This window comes from Trichosurus vulpecula, chromosome 4, assembly GCF_011100635.1.
Source record: "Trichosurus vulpecula isolate mTriVul1 chromosome 4, mTriVul1.pri, whole genome shotgun sequence".
Taxonomy (NCBI): domain Eukaryota; kingdom Metazoa; phylum Chordata; class Mammalia; order Diprotodontia; family Phalangeridae; genus Trichosurus; species Trichosurus vulpecula.
The window spans coordinates 395708359-395732720 of NC_050576.1; the positions used below are offsets into that span (position 1 = coordinate 395708359).

A 24362-nucleotide genomic window follows, 5' to 3' on the forward strand; every position below is an offset into this window, starting at 1 on the left:
TACTGAGTGCAAGTAAGGATGGGGTTGAAAAAGGGAGAGCTGGCGATAAAAGTGGAGAAAGGGGCACCAAGGATAAAATTTGTCTTCTGAATCAATTCTTATATTTTTAACACATCAATTTTAATCTGCATGAATTACTGAAATAGGAAGGAATAGGGTTCAAACTCTGCCTCTGATACTTGTAGGCCCTTAGCCAATTCACTTGAACCTTTATGGGCCTTATGTTTCACATCTTCTATAAAATGAGGAAAATAGACTAGATTTTTTTTCTACCATAGCTTCCATTCTCAATTTTTATAATTTTCTTCATTTGTCTAAAGAAAATGACACCCAGAGAGACTTGTGTAAGATCACATAGCTGCTTCAAAGCATATGAGTATGTGTGTGTGTGTATACATACACATATACATACCTAAATATACATACACAGATATGAGACACTGTGTTTCTTTTCTTTTTGAGGTTTATCTCTAATTTCAAGAGGAAAAAATATTTCCTCTTCAGGAAATTTCAACTATCAGTAAACAGTATATTTTTGAAGGCATAGGCACCATGTGCTTCACCTCCAGTTAAGGTCAGCCCCAACTCTAGCTTGCTGGACAAAACCATGGTCTCCTGACTAGAAAACCCCTCAACCAACCAAGAACTACCAAAAATATTATAGAAACAGCTTCTAGGTATGACAAGCCTAGCTTCTCTCAGGTTTGCATTTTTAAAAACCGTTGAAGATTCCCTAAAAACTCCTTGTGTGTTCTCAAGAAACAGTAAGAAAGTGATTGTTGGATTGGCTATGGAAAATGACTAAGGTGCACATTTTCTTTAAGCAATTGGCGAGTCTCATCACACAATGTCCATTGAGAAGATGAAAGGTCTCCAACTGAATGAAGAGTTCCAAAAACCAGAAACCAAAGAAATCAATGGAATACTCATGACCAAAATGATAAGTGATAATTGGGACAAAATTTGGAACTTCCAAGCCAAGCCTGATGATCTGCTCATTGCAACATATGCAAAAGCAGGTAGGTATGTGGAAATCAAAGTAATATGGATGAATCTAGCTTTATCAAGTCAGAAGGAAACAGGCTTCTAATTGATTTCATGTTTATTGTGGAGCTGGCCCTAAGCAAAATGTCAAATACTGCTCTACTAGCTTTGCTCACTCCCATTAAACCCAAGAACTCTGTGTTTTCATTCTAACACCCAGTTAGCTCTTCTTAATTAAGGGAATGGGATATTTATTAGAAGGAAAGAAGAGAAAGGGAGAGATAATTTTGGAGTAAGAAACAGTAGAGGATGAGACTTAGGATAATAGTTGAAGCACATGTGGGAAGATCTTAGTAACCAGAGGGTAACATATTGTGTTCCTTAGAAGAAGGAGAGTGGAGGTTGAGATGAGAAAGCAAAACGCAGAAGGGCCCTATTTGCAATTTTCCATAAATTAGGCTTTGGAATTAACATGAATCCATTGTACAAAATAATTGTGCTACATTTTCCAGAATGAAATGGAATAAAGCAAAGGTGACCCCATCAGTCTAGTTTACATAACCCTACTCCTAAAGAGTAAGGTTTGGGAGGGATTAGAAAGGGTTGTCTTTCTGTGGCTGGCTGGATGCTGTTGCATCTGCACTATGTTATCTGCCCTTTCTCATTTGAGAGGGACAGCACTAATAGTTGGGGGATAAGAAAAGCTGTCATGTACATGGCACTTGAACTGCATCTTATAGGCAGAGAGATCCTCTATGAGGTGGATTTTAGCAGGGCATGTGTAGCATGATGGAATGTCAGAACTGAAAGAATGCCAGTTTGGTTGGCTCACACAGCACCAGTGAAGATGTACTGTGCAATGACTGGAAAAATAGATTGGGTTCAAATTGTGTGAGGATTAAAGGCCAAAAAAAGGAGTTTTTATTTTATCCAAGAGGTAATAAGAAGTCACTGAAGCTGGCTGAGTAGGGAAATCATATGGTCAGCTTAGTGCTAACACAAAATTACTTTGGTAGCAGTGTGGAAGATGGATTGTATTAGAGAGGGCTTTTAGGCAGGGAGACCAATGAGGTGGCCTTTGTAATAACCTAGGTGGGAGTTAAGAAGGGCCTGGATTAAATGGGTGGAAAAAAGAGGTTAGATATAGGTCAGAAGATGATCCTGTTTTCATTACCATCACTAAAAGAAAAAGACTGCTTACAATGGACCAGCATCCACTCACCCTCTGTCCTCTTAGATTGTGATAAAGTCAGTCAGTGTCAGAGGTGAGACTTCAATGGGGCCAGTTCTATATCTAAAATGTCACAGCTCCTGTTAAGACATGTAAGGCACTATGCAGAACATATATTATAAATGTTGTGTTACCATTAAGGATCCCATGGGCTGCTACTTGACATGACAGGTAGCTGCAAAGGAAAACCTCCCAATGAAGATAGCAAAATGTAAACAAGGAAGATGACAAAATAAGTTGGAAGTATCTTTTGTCTTCTTGCAACAAAATGCATATCATTCCTCTTTGGCCCAATGACTGGGCAATGAATTTCCTGTATGAAGGATATAATTCCTTTTCCCCATCTCAGCTCCCAGATTTACAAAACGAAAACAGAATTTTTCCATCTACAAACCAAAACATGCCCTTAGAACAGATCAGGACTCACATGCCTCCAAGAGCGGTGCTCTCCACCATGTTGTTTTCCATCCCTCATTTTTTTTTTAATGCAATTTATTTATTTACCATATTTGGTTTTCAGCATTGATTTTCACAACAGTTTGGATTACAAATTTTCTCCCCATTTCTGCCCTCCCCCCCACTCCAAGATGGCGTATATTCTGGTTGCCCTGTTCCCCAGTCAGCCCTCCCCTCTATCACCCCCCTCCCCTCTCATCCCCTTTTCCCTTCCTTTCTTGTAGGGCAAGATAAATTTCTACGCCCCATTGCCTGTGTATCTTATTTTTTAGTTGCATACAAAAAGTTTTTTTGTTTTTGAACATCTGATTTTAAAACTTTGAGTTCCAAATTCCCTTCCCTCTTCCCTTCCCACCCACCCTCCCTAAGAAGTTGAGCAATTCAACCTAGGCCACACATGTATTATTGTGTATAACCCTTATACAATATTCATGTTGTGAAAGGCTAACTACATTTTGCTCCTTCCCAACCCATCCCGCTTTATTGAATTTTCTTCCTTGACCCTGTCCCCTTTCCAAAGTGTTTGTTTTGATTACCTCCACCCCCATCTGCCCTCCACTCCATCATCCCCCTGCCTTTTATTTTTTTTTTTATCTTCCTCCCTCTTCTTTCCTGTGGGGTAAGATACCCAACTGAGTATGTATGGTATTCCCCCTCAGGCCAAATCTGATGAGAGCAAGGTTCACTCATTCCCCCCTCACCTGCCCACTCCCCTCCTCTCCTAGAACTGCTTCCTCTTGCCACCTTTATGGGAGATAATCCACCCCATTCTATCTCTCCCTATCTCCCTCTCTCAGTAAGTTACTCTCTCATCCCTTAATTTCATTTTATTTCTTTTAGCTATCTTCCCTTCATCCTCAACTCACCCTGTGTCTGCTCTCTCTCTTTTACATATATATATATATATACACATACATACACATACATACATATACACATAGATACATGCATACATACACATTCACTTATATATATACATAAACATATATATATATGCATATTCCCTTCAACTACCCTAATACTGAGGTCTCATGAATCATACTCATCATCTTTCCATGTAGGAATGTAAACAAAACAGTTCAACTTTAGTAAGTCCCTTGCAATTTCCGTTTCTTGATTACCTTTTCATGCTTCTTTTGATTCTTGTGTTTGAAAGTCAAATTTTCTATTCAGTTCTGGTCTTTTCACTGAGAAAGCTTGAAAGTCCTCCATTTTATTGAAAATCCATATTTTGCCTTGGAACATGATACTTAGTTTTGCTGGGTAGGTGATTCTAGGTTTTAATCCTAGCTCCATTGACCTCTGGAATATCGCATTCCAAGCCCTTCGATCTCTTAATGTAGAAGCTGCCAGATCTTGGGTTATTCTGATTGGGTTTCCACAATATTCAAATTGTTTCTTTCTGGCTGCTTGCAGTATTTTCTCCTTGATCTGGGAGCTCTGGAATTTGGCAACAATATTCCTAGGAGATTTCTTTTTGGGATCTATTTGCGGAGGCGATCGATGGATTCTTTCAATTTCTATTTTGCCCTGTGGCTCTAGAATATCAGGGCAGTTCTCCTTGATAATTTCCTGAAAGATGGTATCTAGGCTCTTTTTTTGATCATGGCTTTCAGGTAGTCCAATAATTTTTAAATTATCTCTCCTGGATCTATTTTCCAGGTCAGTGGTTTTTCCAAGGAGATATTTCACATTGTCTTCCATTTTTTCATTCCTCTGGTTCTGTTTTATAATATCCTGATTTCTCATAAAGTCACTAGCTTCCACTTGCTCCAATCTAATTTTTAAAGTAGTATTTTCTTCAGTGGTCTTTTGGACCTCCTTTTCCATTTGGCTAATTCTGCCTTTCAAGGAATTCTTCTCCTCATTGGCTTTTTGGAGCTCTTTTGCCATTTGAGTTAGTCTATTTTGTAAGGTGTTGTTTTCTTCAGTGTATTTTTCAGTATTTTTTTGGGTCTCCTTTAGCAAGTCATTGACTTGTTTTTCATGGTTTTCTCGCATCCTTCTTATTTCTCTTCCCAATTTTTCCTCTACTTCTCTAACTTGCTTTTCCAACTCCTTTTTGAGTTCTTCTATGGTCTGGGGCCAGTTCATGTTTTTCTTGGAGGCTTTGGTTGTAGGCTCTATGACTTTGCTGTCTTCTTTAGGCTGTATGTTTTGGTCTTCTTTGTCACCAAAGAAAGAATCCAAAGTCTGAGACTGAATCTGGGCGCGTTTTCGCGTCCTGGCCATATTCCCAACCAACTAACTTGACCCTTGAGCTTTTCAGTGGGATATGACTGCTTGTAGATTACAGAGTTCTATGTTCTACGTTTGGGGGGGAGGTGCCAGCTCTGTCAGAGCCTCACTCCTCCTTCCCCAAGGACCCCCAGTCCAGACTGGGCTCAGATCTTCGGCAGGCTGTGCACCCCTGCTGTGATCCGCCACTTAATTCCCCCCACCAGGTGGGCCTGGAGCCGGAAGTAACAACAGCTGTAGCTGCCCCACCTCCGCTGCCCCCGGGGCTGGAAGCCGAACCGCGAACTCCTTCCACTCCCGCAGCTTTTCCCACTAACCTTCTCCGCAGTCTTTGGTGTTTGTGGGTCGAGGGGTCTGGTAACTGCTCACGTATTCAGGGCGCTAGGGCCCCCTCCGCCCGGCTTCTGGACTGGATCGTCCACGCCGCTCAGGCTGGGCTTTGCTCCACTCCGTTCCCAGCTCCCAGCTCCCAGCTCCCAGCTCCGTGTGGAATAGAGCTCACCCAGAGACTATCCGGGCTGTCCTGGGCTGGAGCCCTGCTTCCCTCTGCTGTTCTGTGGGTTCTGCCGTTCTAGAATTGGTTCAGAGCCATTTTTATAGGTTTTTGGAGGGACTCGGGTACGGAGCTCACTCTAGTCCGTGCTTACCAGCCGCCATCTTGGCTCCGCCCTCCATCCCTCATTTTATAGGACTCTTTTACCAGTTATTTTTATGAAGATAGATATCCCTCCTTGAGGACCATAAATGCCCTACTCATGTCTCCCTCTCCTCAAACAAAACAGCCTTTTCCTTAGATGTGTCAGATATCTTCCTGCCTCTGTGGCTTTAAAAAAAACTATTTCCCATTCCTATTTCCCATTCAATTTACTATTGAATTCTTACCCTTTCTTTAAAGTCCAATGGTGTTATAAAGCATTCTCTGAATATACCTGCCCCCTCCCCCACCACGGTAATGACCATCCCCTTATAAGATAGTTTGTTTTGCAGTTTTCTATTCAGGACTATTGTGTATTATTTATCTTTGTGGGTTTTTTTTTTCTTATCCTTCCAGTAGACTGTACACTACATCTCTCCCAGAGCCTAGCACCATGTTCCATACATAATGAGTTCTTATTAGATGCTTATTGAATGAATTGAATGAATCTTTTATTTCACAATATATGGGTTTTATTATTCATAATATTATTTCATACTGTATTTCTCATATAATGCCTTGGAGACAGCAAGTGCTTTCATTTGATGAATGAATAAATGGATTACACAGGGTTATAGCATAATTTAAACAGGTAGATTAAAGCATATTCCAAATTCTTCCAGGTACAACCTGGATACAAGAGATTGTGGATATGATCCAAAATGATGGGGATGTAAAGAAGTGCCAACGAGCTAACACCTTTTATAGGCATCCTTTTATTGAGTGGACTCTACCTCCACCTCTCCACTCTGGTAAGTCTGCTCAAGTAAAATTGGATTGGCCTCAGAATTAGGGCCCTGAAGCCATTAGCCTCTTCTGAAAAATAGCTCTTTCCAAAATCACAATTCAGCCTCCTGTCTTAAAAATATGTGCCTATGGATCAGTATAACACTCTTCTTTACCACAGAACTCTTAAAAAGGCCATTAATGGATTCTTTTCTATTGTACTTAGATACGCTTTTCAATTATATTGGTGAGTTTGTCCCATTTATGTTCAGAGATACGTATTATTGTTAAATTTTGATGTACTTCCATCCAACTCTCTTACATTTTTCCTTTCTTTTACCTCATTTCCTTCAATACAAAAAGGAGGCAGTAAATGAGGGAGGAGAAGGTGTATGCCTGACATTCGTGATCTATAAATGAAACAGGTTGGGTCTGTTCTGTCCCAGTTCCTCTCTATCCTGTACTATATTGATCATCACAGATTTTTACTCTAAGAAAGTAACTCAAAGTTTATGCACTGGTTGTGGTAGTCCTGAAGCACCCTCTTTAAAATGGGAATGCATTTACTATTGCCATGTCATTGATAATACAAAAACCACGTGGGATTAAGACACAATACTAATGATTCAGAAAACAGTGATGTCATCCTACTGCACACCATACTGTTTAGGCCCCACAACTTACACTTAAATAAATCACGTAGAGAAACATGTATCTTTGTGTGTATGCATATGTGTATTATGTACATGTATGTTTACATATATAAACACATATGCATATTTACATGTGCGTATACATGCATACACACATATGGCAGTATAGGTTTAGAAAATTGAAAGTATCTTAGGAATAAAGATTAAAATCTTACCATCCAGCATGCTGTCTATTGGCCATAAATAGCCCAAACTGAGATTTTTAGTTAAAAAAAAATTTTCCCTTATTGCGAAGCAAGCACACTTGAACTAGCTTAAAGATCCTAATCAGCCACCCCCTACTACCATGGATGGTATAACTTACTCCTCTCTGACATCATGCTGGCAGATTTGGATCTACTAGCAATTATAATAGAGGCTAAATTTAATTATATCATTAAATTAATAAAGTCTGCAGTCACATATATTTCTGGTCAGTTTCAAAACCACTGAATTACTAGGATATCCATGGGATAAGCAATGTACCCATCGATCATAGGTCAGAGCTACTGAAATCCAACAATATACCCGCCTTCCTCTAAAAGTACAGGCCTCTTCTCTTCTGTTACCTTCTTTCTGTTCCCCATTCTAGGGCTGGATTAGTCCAATGGATAGTCAAGCATTTCTCAAATGACATGTAAAGACACAGATCTCATATATTTCCCTGGTTCCCCAAAGTACCTTATATCTGATGATGGTGCACTTACATGAAGGAGCAGAGAACTATCTGCTGGTTTATGTCAACTGTACCACTAGTGCTGCTGCTGCCATTGATGGTAAATCATCTTCAGATCACAGGAGTTAATATATGTAAAGTGCTTTGCAAATCTTAATGCGCTACATTAATGCTAGCTATTACTATCATTGATATTCAGGAAGAAGGACAAAAGAGTAAAAAATGATCACTTTATATACATTAAAAACATCTTTGGAATACCTGTGAAACAGTTACACAAAACTATATAGCAGAGGGAATCTGAATGACATCTGAATGACACTACACTATTTTGCAGGTCTGGATCTAGCTATTAAAATGCCTTCTCCAAGGACACTGAAAACACATCTACCTGTCCAAATGTTACCACCATCCTTCTGGGAACAAAACTCAAAGGTAAGATCAGCCAGTAATTCAAATCTGCCTTGTTCAGTATTAACTTACATTCTAAAGAATAGCAACCAAGTCTTTTTTAAAAAGAAGCCTATAGTGGCTATGCATGGTAGTCAGCTATATCTTTACCATGCCAAGAGTTTGCATCCAATTTTCATCATTCTGTGTACTGAGAGTGGAGTTTTCCAGTCAAGAGTCTTCTCTCATTGACTGTCTTTGGGTCAGGTTCCCACATTGTTTTATTCTTAACATTTTCTTTAACTTTGTATATAGAAAACAATTCAAAGGATGAGTGTGGAGGAAGAAGGAAGACCTTGCAACAAATGCAACAAAATTTAGAAATATCTGCTCATGTATGGAGAGGTGTCATGGTGAAATCATTAGGGAGTCAGGCTTAAGTAGTAGTAAGACCAGATTTAAAGTCCTGCCTCTGACACATACAAGCTGTGGGACCCTGGACAAGTAAGTTAACCTCTCAGTACACCAGGCAGCTCTCTAAGACTCTTAGGTGACAAGAAGGTGCTGTAACAAAATGCTACTAGTAGTTGCTGTGGGGGTATAAGACCAAAAACACCAGCACACAGGAGGCTGCTAGCACAAGTTCTTTGATCTGCTTTTCTAAGGAAAGTGATGTTAAGGGGTTTACAATCTTACTTTACTCAAACATACACATATCATTCACTTAGTTCAGGAGAAAAAGTCAGCATCCTGAACTTCAGAGCAAATACAAACAGAAATTACAAACAAGGAAAATATAAACACACTAAATAACACAAATCAACAGACAGCCTTCAAGCTGTCTGACCAAAGCTATACATGCATAGTTACGAAAGAGAGAAGCATAAACATCTGGGTTTTCAAAGCCAGGGGGGGCTCCTTAATGGCTACCCAGAGTCTGCATACCAACCCTCTTCCAATGAGTGAGCCCCTAAACAAAATGCTAACCTTAGAATATATACATACATATATATGTGTATATATATATATATGTATGTATGTATGTGTATATATATATATATATACACACACACACACACACACACACATATATATGTATGTATGTATGTATATTTCTTCAGGGTCAGAGCACTTTACACCCCTTGAGAGTTTCACACCTCTCAAGGGCTTCAGACTTCTTGAGGGTTTCACACCTCTCTTGACCTAATTAGCAAAAGGGTGTGGGCCTTTCTACAAACAAAGGCAAGACTCAATCAAAGGCATTCCATTGCCTTAGTGCTGAGAAGCACTCCAAAACAAAAGACAACAAAAAGTCCCACTTTGCTTGCCCTTACAGGTGCTAAACTGCAGAAACAGAAAGAGTCTCTTCACCTGAGAATTCTAAACTGATAAAATCACTGTTCAGTCATTCTGTCTTGACTTGTGATCAGTCCTTGGTGAGCAAATGTAATAACTGATTCAAAATTAAGATATGAAGAGGTTTTTATTTTTCATTTAATTAAATTTTAATTTTTTTCAAATACCAAGCATATATTTTCTCTTCCTCATGCCTTCATCCCTGAGTAAGAAAAAAATAATAAAACCTTTGTTACAAATATGTATAGTCAAGCAAAGCAATTTTCATATTAGTTATGTTCAGAAATGTGTGTCTCACTCTGCATTATTAGGTTATCACCTCCCTGTCAGGACATAGGTAGCATTCTTCATCATTTGTCCTCTGGAAACATAGTTATTCTCTGAATCTATTCATTTCATCATTTCTTAGGGAATATTATTATCCCATTGCATTCATTTATGTTGCTTGCTTCAGCCATTCCCCAATTGATGAACATACCTTTAATTTCCAGTTCTTGTCCCTAAAAAAGAACCGTTATCAGTATTTTTGTTTTTCTCTTTCCTTGATATCTTTGGGGCATAAGCCTAGTACTGGTATTCCAGAGTAAAAAGGTATGCATTGTTAGTAACTTTGGGGGAATAGTTTCAATTTTTTTTCAGAACAGTTGTAGTAATTTGCAGCTTCTTCAACATGCCCCCTTTTCCACAGCCCTTCTGATAATTGTCATTTTTTGTTAACCTCACCAATCTGATTGGTGTAAGAAGAAACCTAAAAGTTGCTTCAATTGCCATTTGCCTCAATATTAATGATTTGAAACATTTTATATGGCTATTAATAGCCTGGATTTATTCCTTTGAGAACTGCCTGTTTTTATCCTCTATTTATCAATTGTTACCTCCTAAAGAGGAAGTTGAAAGAGTACTGGACACGGAATCACAAGAGACCTGGATGCAAATACTAACATTAGTTAGCTGTATGACTATGAGAAAGGCACTAAATTTCTCTGAGTTTCAGCTTCCTCATGAGTAAATTTGGGATAAGAATACCTATAATATTCCTAGTACTTAACTCATAGGATTGTTATGAAATGAGCTAAAGTATGTAAAGCATTATATAAATGTCACCTATTAGTATTAGTTTGCTACCTAGAAGTATGATATAAGTATATAGAAACATACATGTGTTTGTGGTTATCAGGATTACAACTTTCTCCTCATATACTGTAGCTTTAAGAGGTCATCTAGTCTAATCCCAGGAACCCGTTCTGGCTGAGAGAAAAGTGAAGTGGCTTGCCAAGGTGACACGGGTGGCCACTCTGAGATGGAACTGAATGTGATTGTCACTAATCCACATTGTATGAAAGAAGACAAACAGATTCACACAGTAAAATATATAATCATGATGGAGCAATGGGAATATTTGGACCAAAGAAGGCAGAGAATAAAGAAGCAGGAGGAGGAAGATGCCAAAATTGGGGTGTAAGTTAAGATTAGAAATCTAGTTTCCCAATTCCAAATCTAGTCCTCTTTCTGATGTTAAATACTGCTTCTAAGGATCAGAGATTGGTGGAGTAGTGAGACACAGAACAGTAGCCTCTGTTAGGAAAAGTGAAGATGATTTTCATTAAAGTGTGAGGAGTTCCTTCATCTCTTCTTTGTGATTTCACTGAGTCAAAGCAGGTGATCAAATTAGACTCAGAAGCAGCTAGGGAAGAGTATGAGGATAGCACCCTCCTCCCTCCCTCCTCCAGCCCAACCCTTACCCCTCACCAAGCACCAATCCACTCCACAGATGACTTGGAAATTGTGAAACAGATATCTCAAGTGGACTCATCATTCAACTAAGGTTCTAAAGAATCTTTTTAACCCTATAATTGTAGGGGCAGTGGTAGTGAAGACTCACCAACAGTGTTGGAATTCATGATGGAGAAATTGTCAAATCACTAAATTCTAAATATTTTGTTCCTCCTCTGCCTAATACTAAAGATTCTCATATGGATAAAATGGAAAGGTTTCCCTTCTATTATAGTCTACATCTGTATCTGACAGACTTCCAGCTCTCATGTGCCCCAAGTCTTTAAACAATCTTAAGTAAGGGATGTGGAATAAAAAAATGGAGTATAAGGAAGAAGTACAGCCTAGCTACCCCACTATTCCTACTCAAAAAAAATCTAGAAAACATACCAAATCTAATTCTTATCAGAAAATCCAGGGAAAAGACCACACTGAACTATTTTTTTCAGCCCATGTCACCTTAGAAAGACTAACAGAAAGGTATAGGAACACTGAAAGCTTGTACATCCCTAAACTGAACTGTCCCTGAGATGCTGGAATAACATAACACTTAATACCATATGAAAGTGGTGGACAGACCCATAAGGACAGAAGCTCAGCACAGACATTCTTCCCCCATCCCCAGAAGTCCACAGAGCCCAGCTCTAATAAAAAGTCCAAAGTCAAGAAGTGGGCTGGTAGAATAATCAAATGAATAAGGAATCCCACCATAAACATAATTATGTCTACAGAGAATCTGAGAAAAAAAAGCCCAGAAAAAGAGAATAAATTGAGGTAGTCAAGCAAAGCCTCAAAAAAAAATACAGCACAGATAGAAGTTCAGCCAGAATTCCTAGAAAATATAAAGCCAGAATTGTTGTTCTGTTTAAGTGCTAAAAGAAGGTTTTTTTTTTAAAAAAAAAGCAAATGATAGTAGAAGAGGAAAAATGGGAAAAGAAATGAAAACTATGGAAGATACGCAAAGAGAATTGACAGGTTGGAACAAGAGACAGGTACAAACTTTACCAAACTTTACCAAAACCTTACTACCAAAAATAACTTCCTGAATGTTAGAATGAGCCAAAGAAAAGCTAATGAATTTGTGAGACTTTAAGAAGTATTAAAGCAAAGTCAAAAGGCAGAAAAAATAGAAGAAAATGCCAGAATCAGGTGGATTTAGAAGCAAATTCTATCAATATTTAAAGAACAACTAATTTTAATACCATACAAATTATTTGAGAAAATATGAAAAAAATCCCACATTCCTTTTATGACAAAAATGTGGTCTTTATATCTAAATTAGGGAGAGTCAAAACAAAAAAATATATATGCCAATTTCTTTAATGAATATTTATGAAAAAGTTTAAACTTGATATTGAGGAGACTATAGTAACATATCAGCAACATATGAACACATAACTAACAGGTGTACAATAAGCAATGTGTACAGCAAAGATTACACATTATAGCCAGATTATATATACTTATACCAGGAATATAAGTCTAGTTTAGTATTAGGAAAAATATAAACATAATTGACCATGTTAATAACAAGAATAATAAAATTGTATTATATCAATACATACAGAAAAAGGTTTTGACAAGATAGAATATCCATTCCCTAGAAAGCATGGAAATAAGCTGAAAACATCCTTAATTTGATAAATGGTGTCTATCTAAAAGCAAGAGCCAGAATTACCCGTAATGGGGATAACCTTGAAGCCTTTCTAGTATGGTCAATGGCAAAGTGGAGACGTCCATTACCACCATTGCTATTCAATATAGAGCTAGAAATTGAAGCTATCACAGAGACAGAGATGGAGAGACAGAAAGAGAAAGAAGGAGAGACAAAGACAGAGAGAGAAAGATACAGACAGAGAGAAAGGGACAGAGGGAGAGACAGAGAGAGGGAGGGAGACAGACAGACTGAAGTAGTAAGCACAGTCAAGGAGAAAACAAAATTATTACAATTGCAAATAATATGACAGTTTGCTTAGTGAATCCTAGAGACAGTGAAAAAACTAATTGAAACAATTAACTTCATTAGAGTTGCTGGATATAAAATAAACCCATGCAAATCATTAGCATTTCTGTACATTACCAACAAAACTCAACAGGAAGAAATGGAAGGAGAAATTCCAGTTGAAATAAATACAGATAGTGTAAAATATGTGGGAGTCTTAACTGTCAAGACACTTAGAAAGTACATAAACACAATTACAAAATGCTTATACAAATAAAGAAAGATCTAAATAACTGGAAAAATAATTGCTCATGGTAAGTGAACATAACAAAATGACAATATAAATTAAATTAATTTTCTCATTCAGTGTCATGCCAATAAAAGCAATAAATGAATACTTTATATAACTAAAAATAATGAAAAAAATTTATGTGGAGGGAGTACAAAGGTCAAGAATATCAAGAAAGTTAATGAAAAAATGGGAAAGAAAAGGTGTGGCAGTACCATGACTCAACTCAAACTAGAATACAAATCTGTAATCATTAAAATAACTTGGCACTGAATAAGAAATAGCAAGCCTGGTCAGTGGAATAGATTATATGCACACACAAATATATATGTAGATATACATGCACAAATGAACACAGAAGACTAGTGTTTGATAAAAAAAGATCCCAGATACTGGGGCAAGAATTCACTATTTGACAAATTTTATTAGGAAAACTGGAAAACAAGTATATCAGAAACTAGGTATAAACCAACATCTCAAACCATACACCAGGATAAAAGCTCCAAATGGGTATATGATTTTAAAATGAATGTTGGTATTATATACAAATTAAAGGATCATAGATGCCTGTCAGATCTATGGTTAGTAGAAGAATTCACAACCATAAAAGGTCTATCTTCACAGGAGATAAAGTGGACAATTTAAAATGGACACACTAAAAATTTTTGTATGAACAAAACTAATGCAGCCAAAATTAGAAAAGAAGCAGGAAATTGGGAGGAAATCTTTGTAGAAAGCTTCTCTGATTAAGGCCTTTTTATATGCTACATATAAAAAATTGAGGCAAATTTAAAAGAATAAGAGCCATTTGCCAATTAATAGTCAAAGGGTATATATAGGCAATTTTTCAAAGGAAGAATTAAGAGTCATCAATAACCTTACCCAAAAAAATATTCCAAATCACTAATATTTGGAGAAGCAAAAACCAAATCCTGCACCTATGAAATTGGCAAAGTTGACCAAAAAAGAGAAAATGACAAATTCTAGAACATGAATATGGGGAAACAGGTATATGAATGTGATGGAATACTATTGTGTTGTAAGAATGATGAAGGGAGTGGTGTCAGAGAAATCTGGGAAGACTTGTATGAATTGATGCACAGTGAAGGGAGCAGATCCCAAGAGAACTTATATAAAGCAAGATAACTTTTAAAGACTTAACTCTGATCAACAAAATAACCAAGCATAATTCTGGCAGACTTATAATTTAACATGCTACCTGCCTCCAGATAGAGAAGTGATGGACTTAGAGTGAACAGTGAGGCATCATTTTGGATTTGACTAATGCAAGAATTTATTTTGCTTAACTTTACATATTTGTAATGAGGTAGTTTTTTTTCTTGCATTCTCAATGGAGAGGGCAGAGAATTCAGAGCAGAAATAAAATTGAATTGAAAAACAAATAGTTTTTAAAATATTTGCTAACAATAAACATTTTCATTTTCACTGTCTTTCATTGACTTCATCTACATCTGCATCCACTGCAGATAATCTATGTGGCAAGAAATGCAAAAGATTGCCTGATATCTTATTACCATTTCTCAAGAATGAATAAAATGGTACCTGACCCTGGTACCTTGGAAGAATACATTGAGGAATTCATGAATGGGAGAGGTAAGTGGAACTAGATCTGTGAGCACATGATTCATCAATCACCTGACATTAGTATTAATCAAAGGACGAAGTTTTCTACTCCTATTTGCCTACTGTTTTCAGCACTATAATCAGACTTCCTCAAAAATCTGATTCTACAAACTATTCAAAGTGGAATCAAAATTATTTATAACTTCTTTTCCAAAATAATTTTCTGGTCAAGAATAATTATCGAGAACCTATTGTATGTAGAACTTTGTTTAGAATATGTTAAGCTAGCATTTTCATAGTTATAGTAGTCTTAGTACTTCTACTAGAATTAGTTGCTACCATATGGCCTTGGCAAATCATTTAATGTCTCTGAACCTCAGTTTCTTCATTTTATAGAATCATACCTCTTATTCCTATTTCTCAGTTGTTGGAAGAATCAAATGAGTAGGAAGACATTAGCCTGCTATAACGTAAAGAGCTTGTGCTCATCCTCTATGAATAAGCACTCCAATGGATTTATAATCTCGCTGATTTGAAAAGTTCTTCCTATAGTACAGATTGCAACTCATCCGTCTTTCCATCATATCACCCTGCCTATATTACTCTAAGCATAAATAATATGGTCAAGGGCACAAAGGTAAGAATGAGCATGAAGGACTGTCAAGAGAGTGGTCTGACAAGTAGAGAGTTCCCTATATAGGCAATTACTGATGAATTAACATTGCTCCCACCATTGCCACTATGATGCAGAGAATGGAATATTTTTAATAGAGGAATTTTCACGGGTTGTGACCTTCAATTCAGCCTTCTTTTGATATGTCCACACAATTTTTCAAACTCAACCAATCATTGACAAAAAAAGACCAAGCATAAAAAACTGAAGATGTTGGAGATGAAGGGAAGTATCTGGATTCTTTTAATAACTATATACTGCTAGTGGGCAGTTATGTGTTACAGTGGCTAGGGCAACAGGCCTGGAGTCAGAAAGATGAGTCTTCCTGACTTCAAATCTGGCCTCAGACACTTACTAGCAGTGTGAACCTGTTTGCCTCAGTTTCCTCATCTGTAAAATGAGCTGTAGGAGTTAACGGGCAACCACTCCAGTATCTTTGCCAAGAAAACCCCAAATGGAGTCACAAAGAGTCAGACATGACTGAAATGACTCAACAACAACAAATTGTATGAATATATATATACACATTCACTTACATATGTATTGTTATTTCTGGTACAAAGAAAAATCTATGATCCTTGTGATACTGTTTACTAATTGAATTGACCAAAAATTCTCATCTAGCCTTTTTCTAAGTAGTCAGTAAGGTCGACAACAGTGATTGAGTATATACTTTGTCAGGCTATAGAATATGAGTCATCATTCCACAATTGGCACAAATGATGCTAACTGTTCTGTTTCCTTCCATTCGCTTCCAGTGCTTTGGGGTTCCTGGTATGATCATGTGAAAGGATGGTGGGATGCAAAAGAAAAGCACCCCATTCTTTATCTGTTCTATGAAGACATGAAAGAGGTGGGTAACAGAGTCAATGTTCACGGACCGAACCAGCCTTGTTGCAGAATTACAGAATCACAGTGAAAAGGGTCCTCAGAGTCAGAGAGTCCAAGGATACCATTACAATGTCCCTGACAGGTATTCATCCAACCTTTTCTTAAAAACCACTAATGCGGGACCACTCACAGCTTCCTTAGTTGGTCCATTTTACATTTCAATAGTTGCAGTTGTTTGTTAGACTTTATTAAGACTCTATCTGCCTCTTTTCAATTTCTTCCCATGGGTCTTATTCTGCCCTCTAGGGGCAAGCAGAATAAATGTAATCCTTCTTCCAGTGAGAGCCCTTCCAACACTTCCACAGCTATTATTTCCCTTCTTAAAGGAAAATTCATTATTTCCAAGTTTCTGCAATGGTTTTTATGACATTGTCTTCCCAGAAAAGTAAACTTCCAACAATAATTCCCTGTTAGGACTCTGAATGGTATTATGAAGATTTCTTACCAAATGCCTATGAGGTGAATTTTTTCCTCTCATTATTTTTGCCTCATTCTCTTCTTATTAATTCCTTTTCCTCCTTAATTGTGAGTTAACCAAATGTTTTCCATTGTTAAATTTCCCTTGGTCTAACACTCAGTTACCAGTTTATCCTTAAGTTTTTACAGTCACCTTGTCCTATGCTCTGTGTCACTCACTTCTTTTCAGATTATGAATGAATGAATTAAAAAAATAAGTAAGCACTTACTACGTGCTAGGCACACTGCACTAAGCACTGAGGGTACAAACAAACAAAAACAAGAAATCCTTGCTCTCAAGTAGTTTCTTTCTAGTTGGGGTGGAAGAGTAGGGAACACAACATGTAAAAAACAGTTCATCTCCAGAGCCATTGGAAAGGGCCAGAAATCCTAAGGGTACAGTGGTAGGGAAGAAGTTGGTCAGGTGGATATTGCGCCCATGAAGCTCTTTGAAGGCAGGCACTGGTTTGGTTTTGGTTTGGTTTTTCTCACTTTGATTCCCCAGAGCCTAGCACAATAAACACTAAATATATTTAATTGAAATGAATCAGATGATACAGGCTTCTTTGTCTACACATTCTCGAATGGGTTTGATCCCAGCCATAAATCCCAGGGATTTAATTTCATCGGTGCTGATGATACCAAGTAGTACGCCTAAACAGAGTAGTGGAAGTTGTCCAAAGTCACAGTGACGCTACATCATTCATTCATTCAACATGTATTTATTAAGAGCCTATTGTGTGCCTGGAATTATGTGGGGCTAGAGTGATTCACAGTCAGAACTCCTCTAAAGGAGCTCAGAGTCCTAACAGGGAATTATTGTTGGAAGTTTACTTTTCTGGGAAGACGATAGCTACCCAAGTGATCCTTCTACCCATGTCATCCCCCTACTCTTTAAATTCTGTGGCTCCCTATTACCTCTATGTATGGGACAGAATCTTTAAATAATAGGAGAGACATCTTTAAGAGAAACAAAGTAAATTTATTATACAAACCTTGCAAGACTTGGGCACACCTCCATAAGGGAGGAGGCAAGGTAAAAGAGAACCTTCCTTAATTTATAGTCTTAACGAAGAAGATTCCCACCCACCTCTATCCCTTCTCACCATTGGCTGGGGGGGAGGGGGGGTGGGCTTACAGTCTAGGTGAGAAAACTACACAGAGGACCAAGATTGATCCAGTTCATCCAGGTTTTTCCCTATCAGAACTCAACTGCCAGGGTGGCGTCTGAAAGTCTAGGGGGAGAAATGGGATGGGGGAAGGAGAGACCCTTCCCAGAGCAGAGAACAAATAGCTCACAGGAAGTTCATTATCTTCTAACATCTGAGAGAGAGAGGGAAGGGCATGCCTTCCCAAAATTACAAGGCCAAATCCCAGAACCTCTCCATTAGACATACCCTGTGAAGTCTTCACAATTATCCAACCCACACACTCTAGGATTTAATATTAAGTCCTCTAATCACCATTTAAAACCCTTCATACCCTGGCACCTTCCTATCTGTCCAGTCTTTTTACATAAGTCTTCTTTATGTACGTTTTGCTCTAGCTACACTGGATTATTTGACATTCCCCACAGATAACACTGCACCTCTCGATTCCATGCCTTTACAAGGCTTCCCGGTGCCTGGAATGCTCTCTCTCCTCACTTCTATATTCTGGCCTCTTTGGCCTCATTCAAGACTTAGCTTAAATCTGACCTCCAGCAATAGACCTTTTCCATCCCTCCAGCTGCTAGTGGCTACCAAGTTGTCTGAAATTATTTTCCATCTAGTCTGTATATATCTGATATGTGCCTATTTATTTGCATACCTTCTCCTCTGTTAGAATGTACTTTCCTTGAGGGCAGAAAACATGTATTTGCCGTTGGTTGTTGTCCTTCATTCTTGAAGAGGACTAAAATGACATCACTATGGTAGATTCAAGTCTCAGTGTGCCAGATTGTGGCTGATTAGACCAATACAAGCTCAGAATGTTCTACCACAGGTCAGGCACAAAGAGTGCATATGAACATTTGGGGTGGATTCTAATATTTATGGAACATACAGTCCCTGTCCTCAAGGAATTCAAATTTAATGAGGGAAAACAATACACAAAGGAAGTTAATAAGCTCAAGGCACAATAGAGTAAGAGAGTCAGGAGTGGAACCTGGAAAGAAAGGAAGATAAGGCCGACCTGAGCACTTTTCTTAAAATGGAGGCTCTGGGAGGATCCAGCCAATTAGAGGAATGGGCCCCAAAGATAAAGGATACTTCTCTTGTGAGAAATCCAGACATAAAGTGAACTGCCTGGGTGTGAAGGCCTTTATGGCATGGAAGAGAAAGTCTGCAAAGTTGAGAGAGGAATACTTGGCATAAGGCAAACATTTAATAAACTCTTATTGGAATCCAGAATCAATGTGGCCAGAAGCCTAGCACTTGGGAGTGGTAGGAAGCAGTAAAGACATTTGTTTAAAAGAAAAGGACTCATGGGACAGCTAGGTAGTGCAGTGAGTAGAGCACTAGCCCTGGAGTCAGGAGGATCTGAATTCAAATCCAGCCTCAGACACTTGACATGCTTATTAGCTGTGTGATCTTGGACAAGGCACTTAACCCCAATTGCCCTGTCCTCCCCCTCCAAAATTTTTTTTAAAAAAAGCACTCAGTACCTGGCACATAATGTGTGCTATAGAAATGCTTATTCTTTTCCTTTCCCCCTCCACAAAACTCTTCCACTAACATGTAAAAATGCACTAAACAAATCCTGATGGAGAAATCCAGAAAGATTCAGCAAGACCTTTGTCTAGTCCAGCTTGGCATAGGGAAACAGACAGGGAGATCTGCAAGGGGAACAGGGTGGGGCCAATAGCATACTGGCCTTGGAGCACTCTAGCACCTAGGGAGAGGCTGGGAAGGAGGCAAGAGGAGGTCCCAGACCATTACCAGGACACCACACTGTGGTGGCTACAGATATAAACTGGCAACATTGTCACCCATTACTGTTTCTGGGTGGACTAAGAAGAGGGCTTGCCTTCAGGGGTGGCATTCCCAAGTAGGGAGAGCCTGGACTATATACCAAGAAAAGAAGAAGTTCAGAGGCCTAAAGCAGTAGTGGTATGACCCAGACACTAAATATAGAGCCCAGTCTTATTTGCAGCATGTCGACCACCCTAAAATTTAGTAAGGCAGGAATTCTAGACTAAAGGGGATGCTACAATTCTGACACTGACAATAGAGTTTTCCAGATATCTGAAAAGGACTGAGTCCAGTAATAGTCTGCTCTTTCTCAGAAGTAAACCCAGGTCAAAAAAAATATAGCTCTCAGGCCAAGGGAACAGAAATCAGACTTTGCCCTGGATTAGACCACTTCAGGAGTATTTAAAGTTCAGGTCTCCACTTTGTCCCTGAAATTCTGGAATAACATTAAACTTAGTACCTCAAGAATGCAGCAACAGAACAAGCCCAGACCAGTCCTTCACGTCAAGCCCAAAGTCAAGAAGTAAACTGGAAGAATGAGCAAATAAAAAGAATAATCCCACCTTAAAGAGCTATTATGATATTAGAGTAGTCCAAGAGATAAAAGCAGAAGAAGAAAATTACTTCAAAACAGTCAAAAGCAAAGTCTCAGAGAAAAAACACAGCTTGGCCACAAATTTGACTGGAATGACTGGGAGAGATGAAGAAAGAGGTTATTTTAAGAATTTTAAAATATTTTTAGAAAGGAAGTGAGAGCACTCAAGGAAAAACTAGAAAAGAAATGAAAGCTATGAAAGACAGAATTGGAAATAGAATTAATAATTTGTCACAAAAGGTACAAAATTTTGCCTAAGCAACAGATTCTGAAAACTAGAATGGACCAAATGAAAGCCAATGATTCCATGAAGCAACAAAACTATTAAAGCAAAGTCAAGGGGCAGGTAGGCAGTGACTGGATAGAGCACTGGATCTGGAGTCAGGAGAATCTGAGTTCAGTTCCAGCCTCAGATACTTGACACTTAATAACTGTGTGACCCTAGGCAAGTCACTTAACCCCAAATGCCTCACAAAACAAACAGACAAAAAAGTCAAAATAGTGAAAAAGTTGACGAAAATATAAGATATCTCATAGCAAAAACCACTAACCTTGAGAATATATTATGAACAAAAAATAAAGAATCATTGGACTAACTGAAAATCACGACCAAAAAAAAGGAGCCTAGACATAATATTTCAATATTTTTTAAACTGCCTAGATCTCTTAGAATCAGAGGGCAAAGTAGGAATAAAAAGAATCTATCCATCATTTTCTAAAAGAAACACCAAAACATCATAGCCAAAATCTAAAGGAGTCAGGTCAAATTAAAAATACTGCAATACACTACAAAGAAAGAACCTAAGTACCAAAGTGCCACAGTCAGCCACACTTATGATTTAGCAGCCACTTCTATAAAGTAGCAGAAAACTTGGGATAAAATTTTCCATAAATCAAAAGTTACGGGCTTATATGCAAGAACAACTTACCCAAAAAATATGAATGTAATACTACAGAGGAAAAAATGGACCTTTAATGAAACAAAGGATGTCCAAGTACTCTTAATGAAAAGACCAGAGCTATAGAGACATTTGAAATTCAAACACAGACATGAAGAAAAACATAAAAAGGTAAAAATGAATGAATAATGCTAAAGGACTAATCAAAGTAAAACTACTCATATCCAAATATGGGGAAACGATACATGCATCCTCTTTGAACTTTTTCATCATCAGAGTTCACAGAGGGAGTCCAATTAGACAAGGCCTATCAGTGGCTCTGTTATGTCCTGATGATCTTAAGAAAAGAATGGAAAGATAGGGAGAGGAATACACTGGGGACTGGGGAGGGAAAGGAAGGTTAGGGAAAATTATCTCACATAATCAGAGTGCTCAAGTAGACATCAATACAAACATGGAAGACAGGATGGAGAGAAGTAACTAACACTTGAACCTCATTCTCAATGAAACTGGTCAGAAGGAAGGACACACAAACTGTTTAGTGCAGAAATATATTTCATTCAAAGAAGTAGAGAAAGGGGAGAGGTTAAAGTTAGGGAAGGATTCATCCTAAGCGAAATAGACTCTAAGGATGTACAAAAATATTTACGATTCTTTTGAGGTGACAAAGAATAGGAATCTGAGGGAGTGCCCATAAACTGGAGAATGTATGATCAAGTTACAGTATATAAACGGTATGGAATATTGTTCTGCTGAACTTTTAGAGTAATGGCTAACCACAATTCCAGAGGATTAATGATGAAATGTGCTACTCACTTCCTGATACAGAAGTGAAGAATTCATAATGTCAAATGAGACAAAATGCTTTAGATATGGCCATTACAGACATTTGCTTTGATTGACTACAAATGTTTATTGTTCTTGCATTCTCAATTAGTGTGGGAGGGGGAGGTAAGGATGGGAATTTTGACTGATAAAAACAAAATACATTTTTTAATAGCTTATTGACTGACCTTGGATTGGATTAGATGACCTCTGAGGTCCCTACTGGCTCTAAGTCTATGATCCTGGTGGCCATATTTACAGAAATGGCAGGGCTCTGTGCCTCTTAGAAGATCCTGCTTATTTTATATTTTTTACTGACTTCTCCTCACCTAGAACCCAAAGCGGGAAATCCAGAAGATTTTAAAGTTCCTGGAGAAGGACTTATCAGAGGAAATCCTCAATAAGATCATCTATCACACATCTTTTGATATCATGAAGCAAAACCTACTGGCAAACTATACTACCCTGCCTTCAAGCATAATGGATCACTCCATTTCACCATTCATGAGGAAAGGTACCGTTAAGCTCATTTTCCGTGAGAAGTTAAACCCCAGGTGCACGCTAGTTGTAACTTGTCTAAGAATTCCCTTAACACTGAATATTGTGGAGAGAAAGCATAACACTGCAGAAAGAGCAGCAGAATTAGATCAGAAGACCAACTCTACCAGTAACCCATGTGACCATAAGTCTTTGCGTCTCAACTTACTCAACTATTAAAAGTAGGTGATTTTCCTAACCTGACTATATCACAAGATTGTTGTAAAGATGAAATAAGAGGAGATAAGTTAAAAACATTTTATGAACTGTAAAATTCAATACAAATCTAAACTATTATTGAACCTTATATATTCTGGTCAGTGACATCCCTATGTGTTCCTTGAAAAGCAAAATTTCTATCTCCCATTCATTAAAAGACTTATGAATATATGCCCATTTAAAAAAATTCTACCTTGATAGCTTAGTAACATGGTTTTGCTTTGTTTCAGGAATGCCAGGGGACTGGAAGAACCATTTTACTGTTGCCCAGAATGAGAAATTTGATGAAGACTACAAGAAGAAGATGGCAGGGTCCACTTTGACTTTTCGCACAGAGATATAAGGAAGGAAATGATGGTAGCTCACCTAAAAATTTTCCCTGGATTTTTCTCCCCATTAAACCTCATGGCCACATGTACATCAAACCACAAATGCCCTTTTCCTGTCTTGCTCTTTCTACCAGAACTCTAGTCTTTTATCAATTAATCCATCAATAAGCTTTATTAAGCACTATTACATATTAAGCACTGATAGGCACTGGTGATACAAAGGCAAAAACTAAACAATCCCTGCTTCAGCGACTTTCTATAATCTAACAAGAGGAGGTAACTATATCTAGGTATGTAGATGTAGATAGCCATAAATATGCTTATATCTATATATTTATGTACATGTGTTTAAATATGTTTTATGTCTGTATACATATATATCTATAGTATATTATGCACATATACACAGCTATATACATATACACATGTACATAGTCTTATTGCAATTTTAAACCTCAATAGCTTAAAACCACACCAAGACTTTTAGAATACCTTGTCTACAAATATACACATATATACAGATAGATATTTCATTTATGTGTTTATATGTATATACACACGTATTTGTATGTATGTGTCTATACACACACGTGTATGTGTGTATATATGTGTGCACACATGCATGAGAATGTGTGTGTGTATGTGACCTAGGTGGCACAGTAGATAGAGTGCTGGGCCTAGAGTCAGGAAGACTCATCTTCCCAAGTTCAAACCTGGCCTCAGACACTTGGTAGCTATGTGACCCTGGGCAAGTCACTTAAGCCTGTTTGCCTCAGTTTCCTCATCTATAAAATGAGGTTTGTCAAGAAAATCCCAAATGAGGCCAGAAAGAATCAGACACAAATGAAAACAACTAAACAAGAACAACAAATATGTGTTTTGTGAATTATGGGAAAAAATCTTTATTTTATTTGTTTGAACTTAGCCCTGTGTGGCTGGGACCTATGTTGTACTGT

General features: G+C 37.9%; 2 protein-coding genes across 2 annotated transcripts in view; one reads left to right on the top strand and one right to left on the bottom strand.

Annotated features, from left to right (window-relative positions):
• Window positions 1-24362, bottom strand: part of LOC118846535 (sulfotransferase 1C1-like) — a 315085-nt gene that overhangs the window by 250353 nt on the left and 40370 nt on the right. The window lies entirely within an intron of this gene.
• LOC118846536 (sulfotransferase 1C1) lies at window positions 831-23492 on the top strand. Its single transcript, XM_036755200.1, has 7 exons — window positions 831-1019; window positions 6227-6355; window positions 8035-8132; window positions 14935-15061; window positions 16463-16557; window positions 22655-22835; window positions 23308-23492. Exons 1-7 carry the CDS (start codon window positions 848-850, stop codon window positions 23418-23420), a joined length of 915 nt encoding a protein of 304 aa, XP_036611095.1. The 5' UTR covers window positions 831-847; the 3' UTR covers window positions 23421-23492.

Excerpts from the sequence above, each read along its gene's own strand:
- LOC118846536 (XM_036755200.1), top strand. The coding sequence starts at position 848 with ATGTCCATTGAGAAGATGAAAGGTCTCCAACTGAATGAAGAGTTCCAA. Across the intron at positions 8,133-14,934 it reads TCTGGGAACAAAACTCAAAG|ATAATCTATGTGGCAAGAAA; the intron begins GTAAGATCAGCC and ends CATCCACTGCAG. Across the intron at positions 16,558-22,654 it reads TCTATGAAGACATGAAAGAG|AACCCAAAGCGGGAAATCCA; the intron begins GTGGGTAACAGA and ends CTCCTCACCTAG.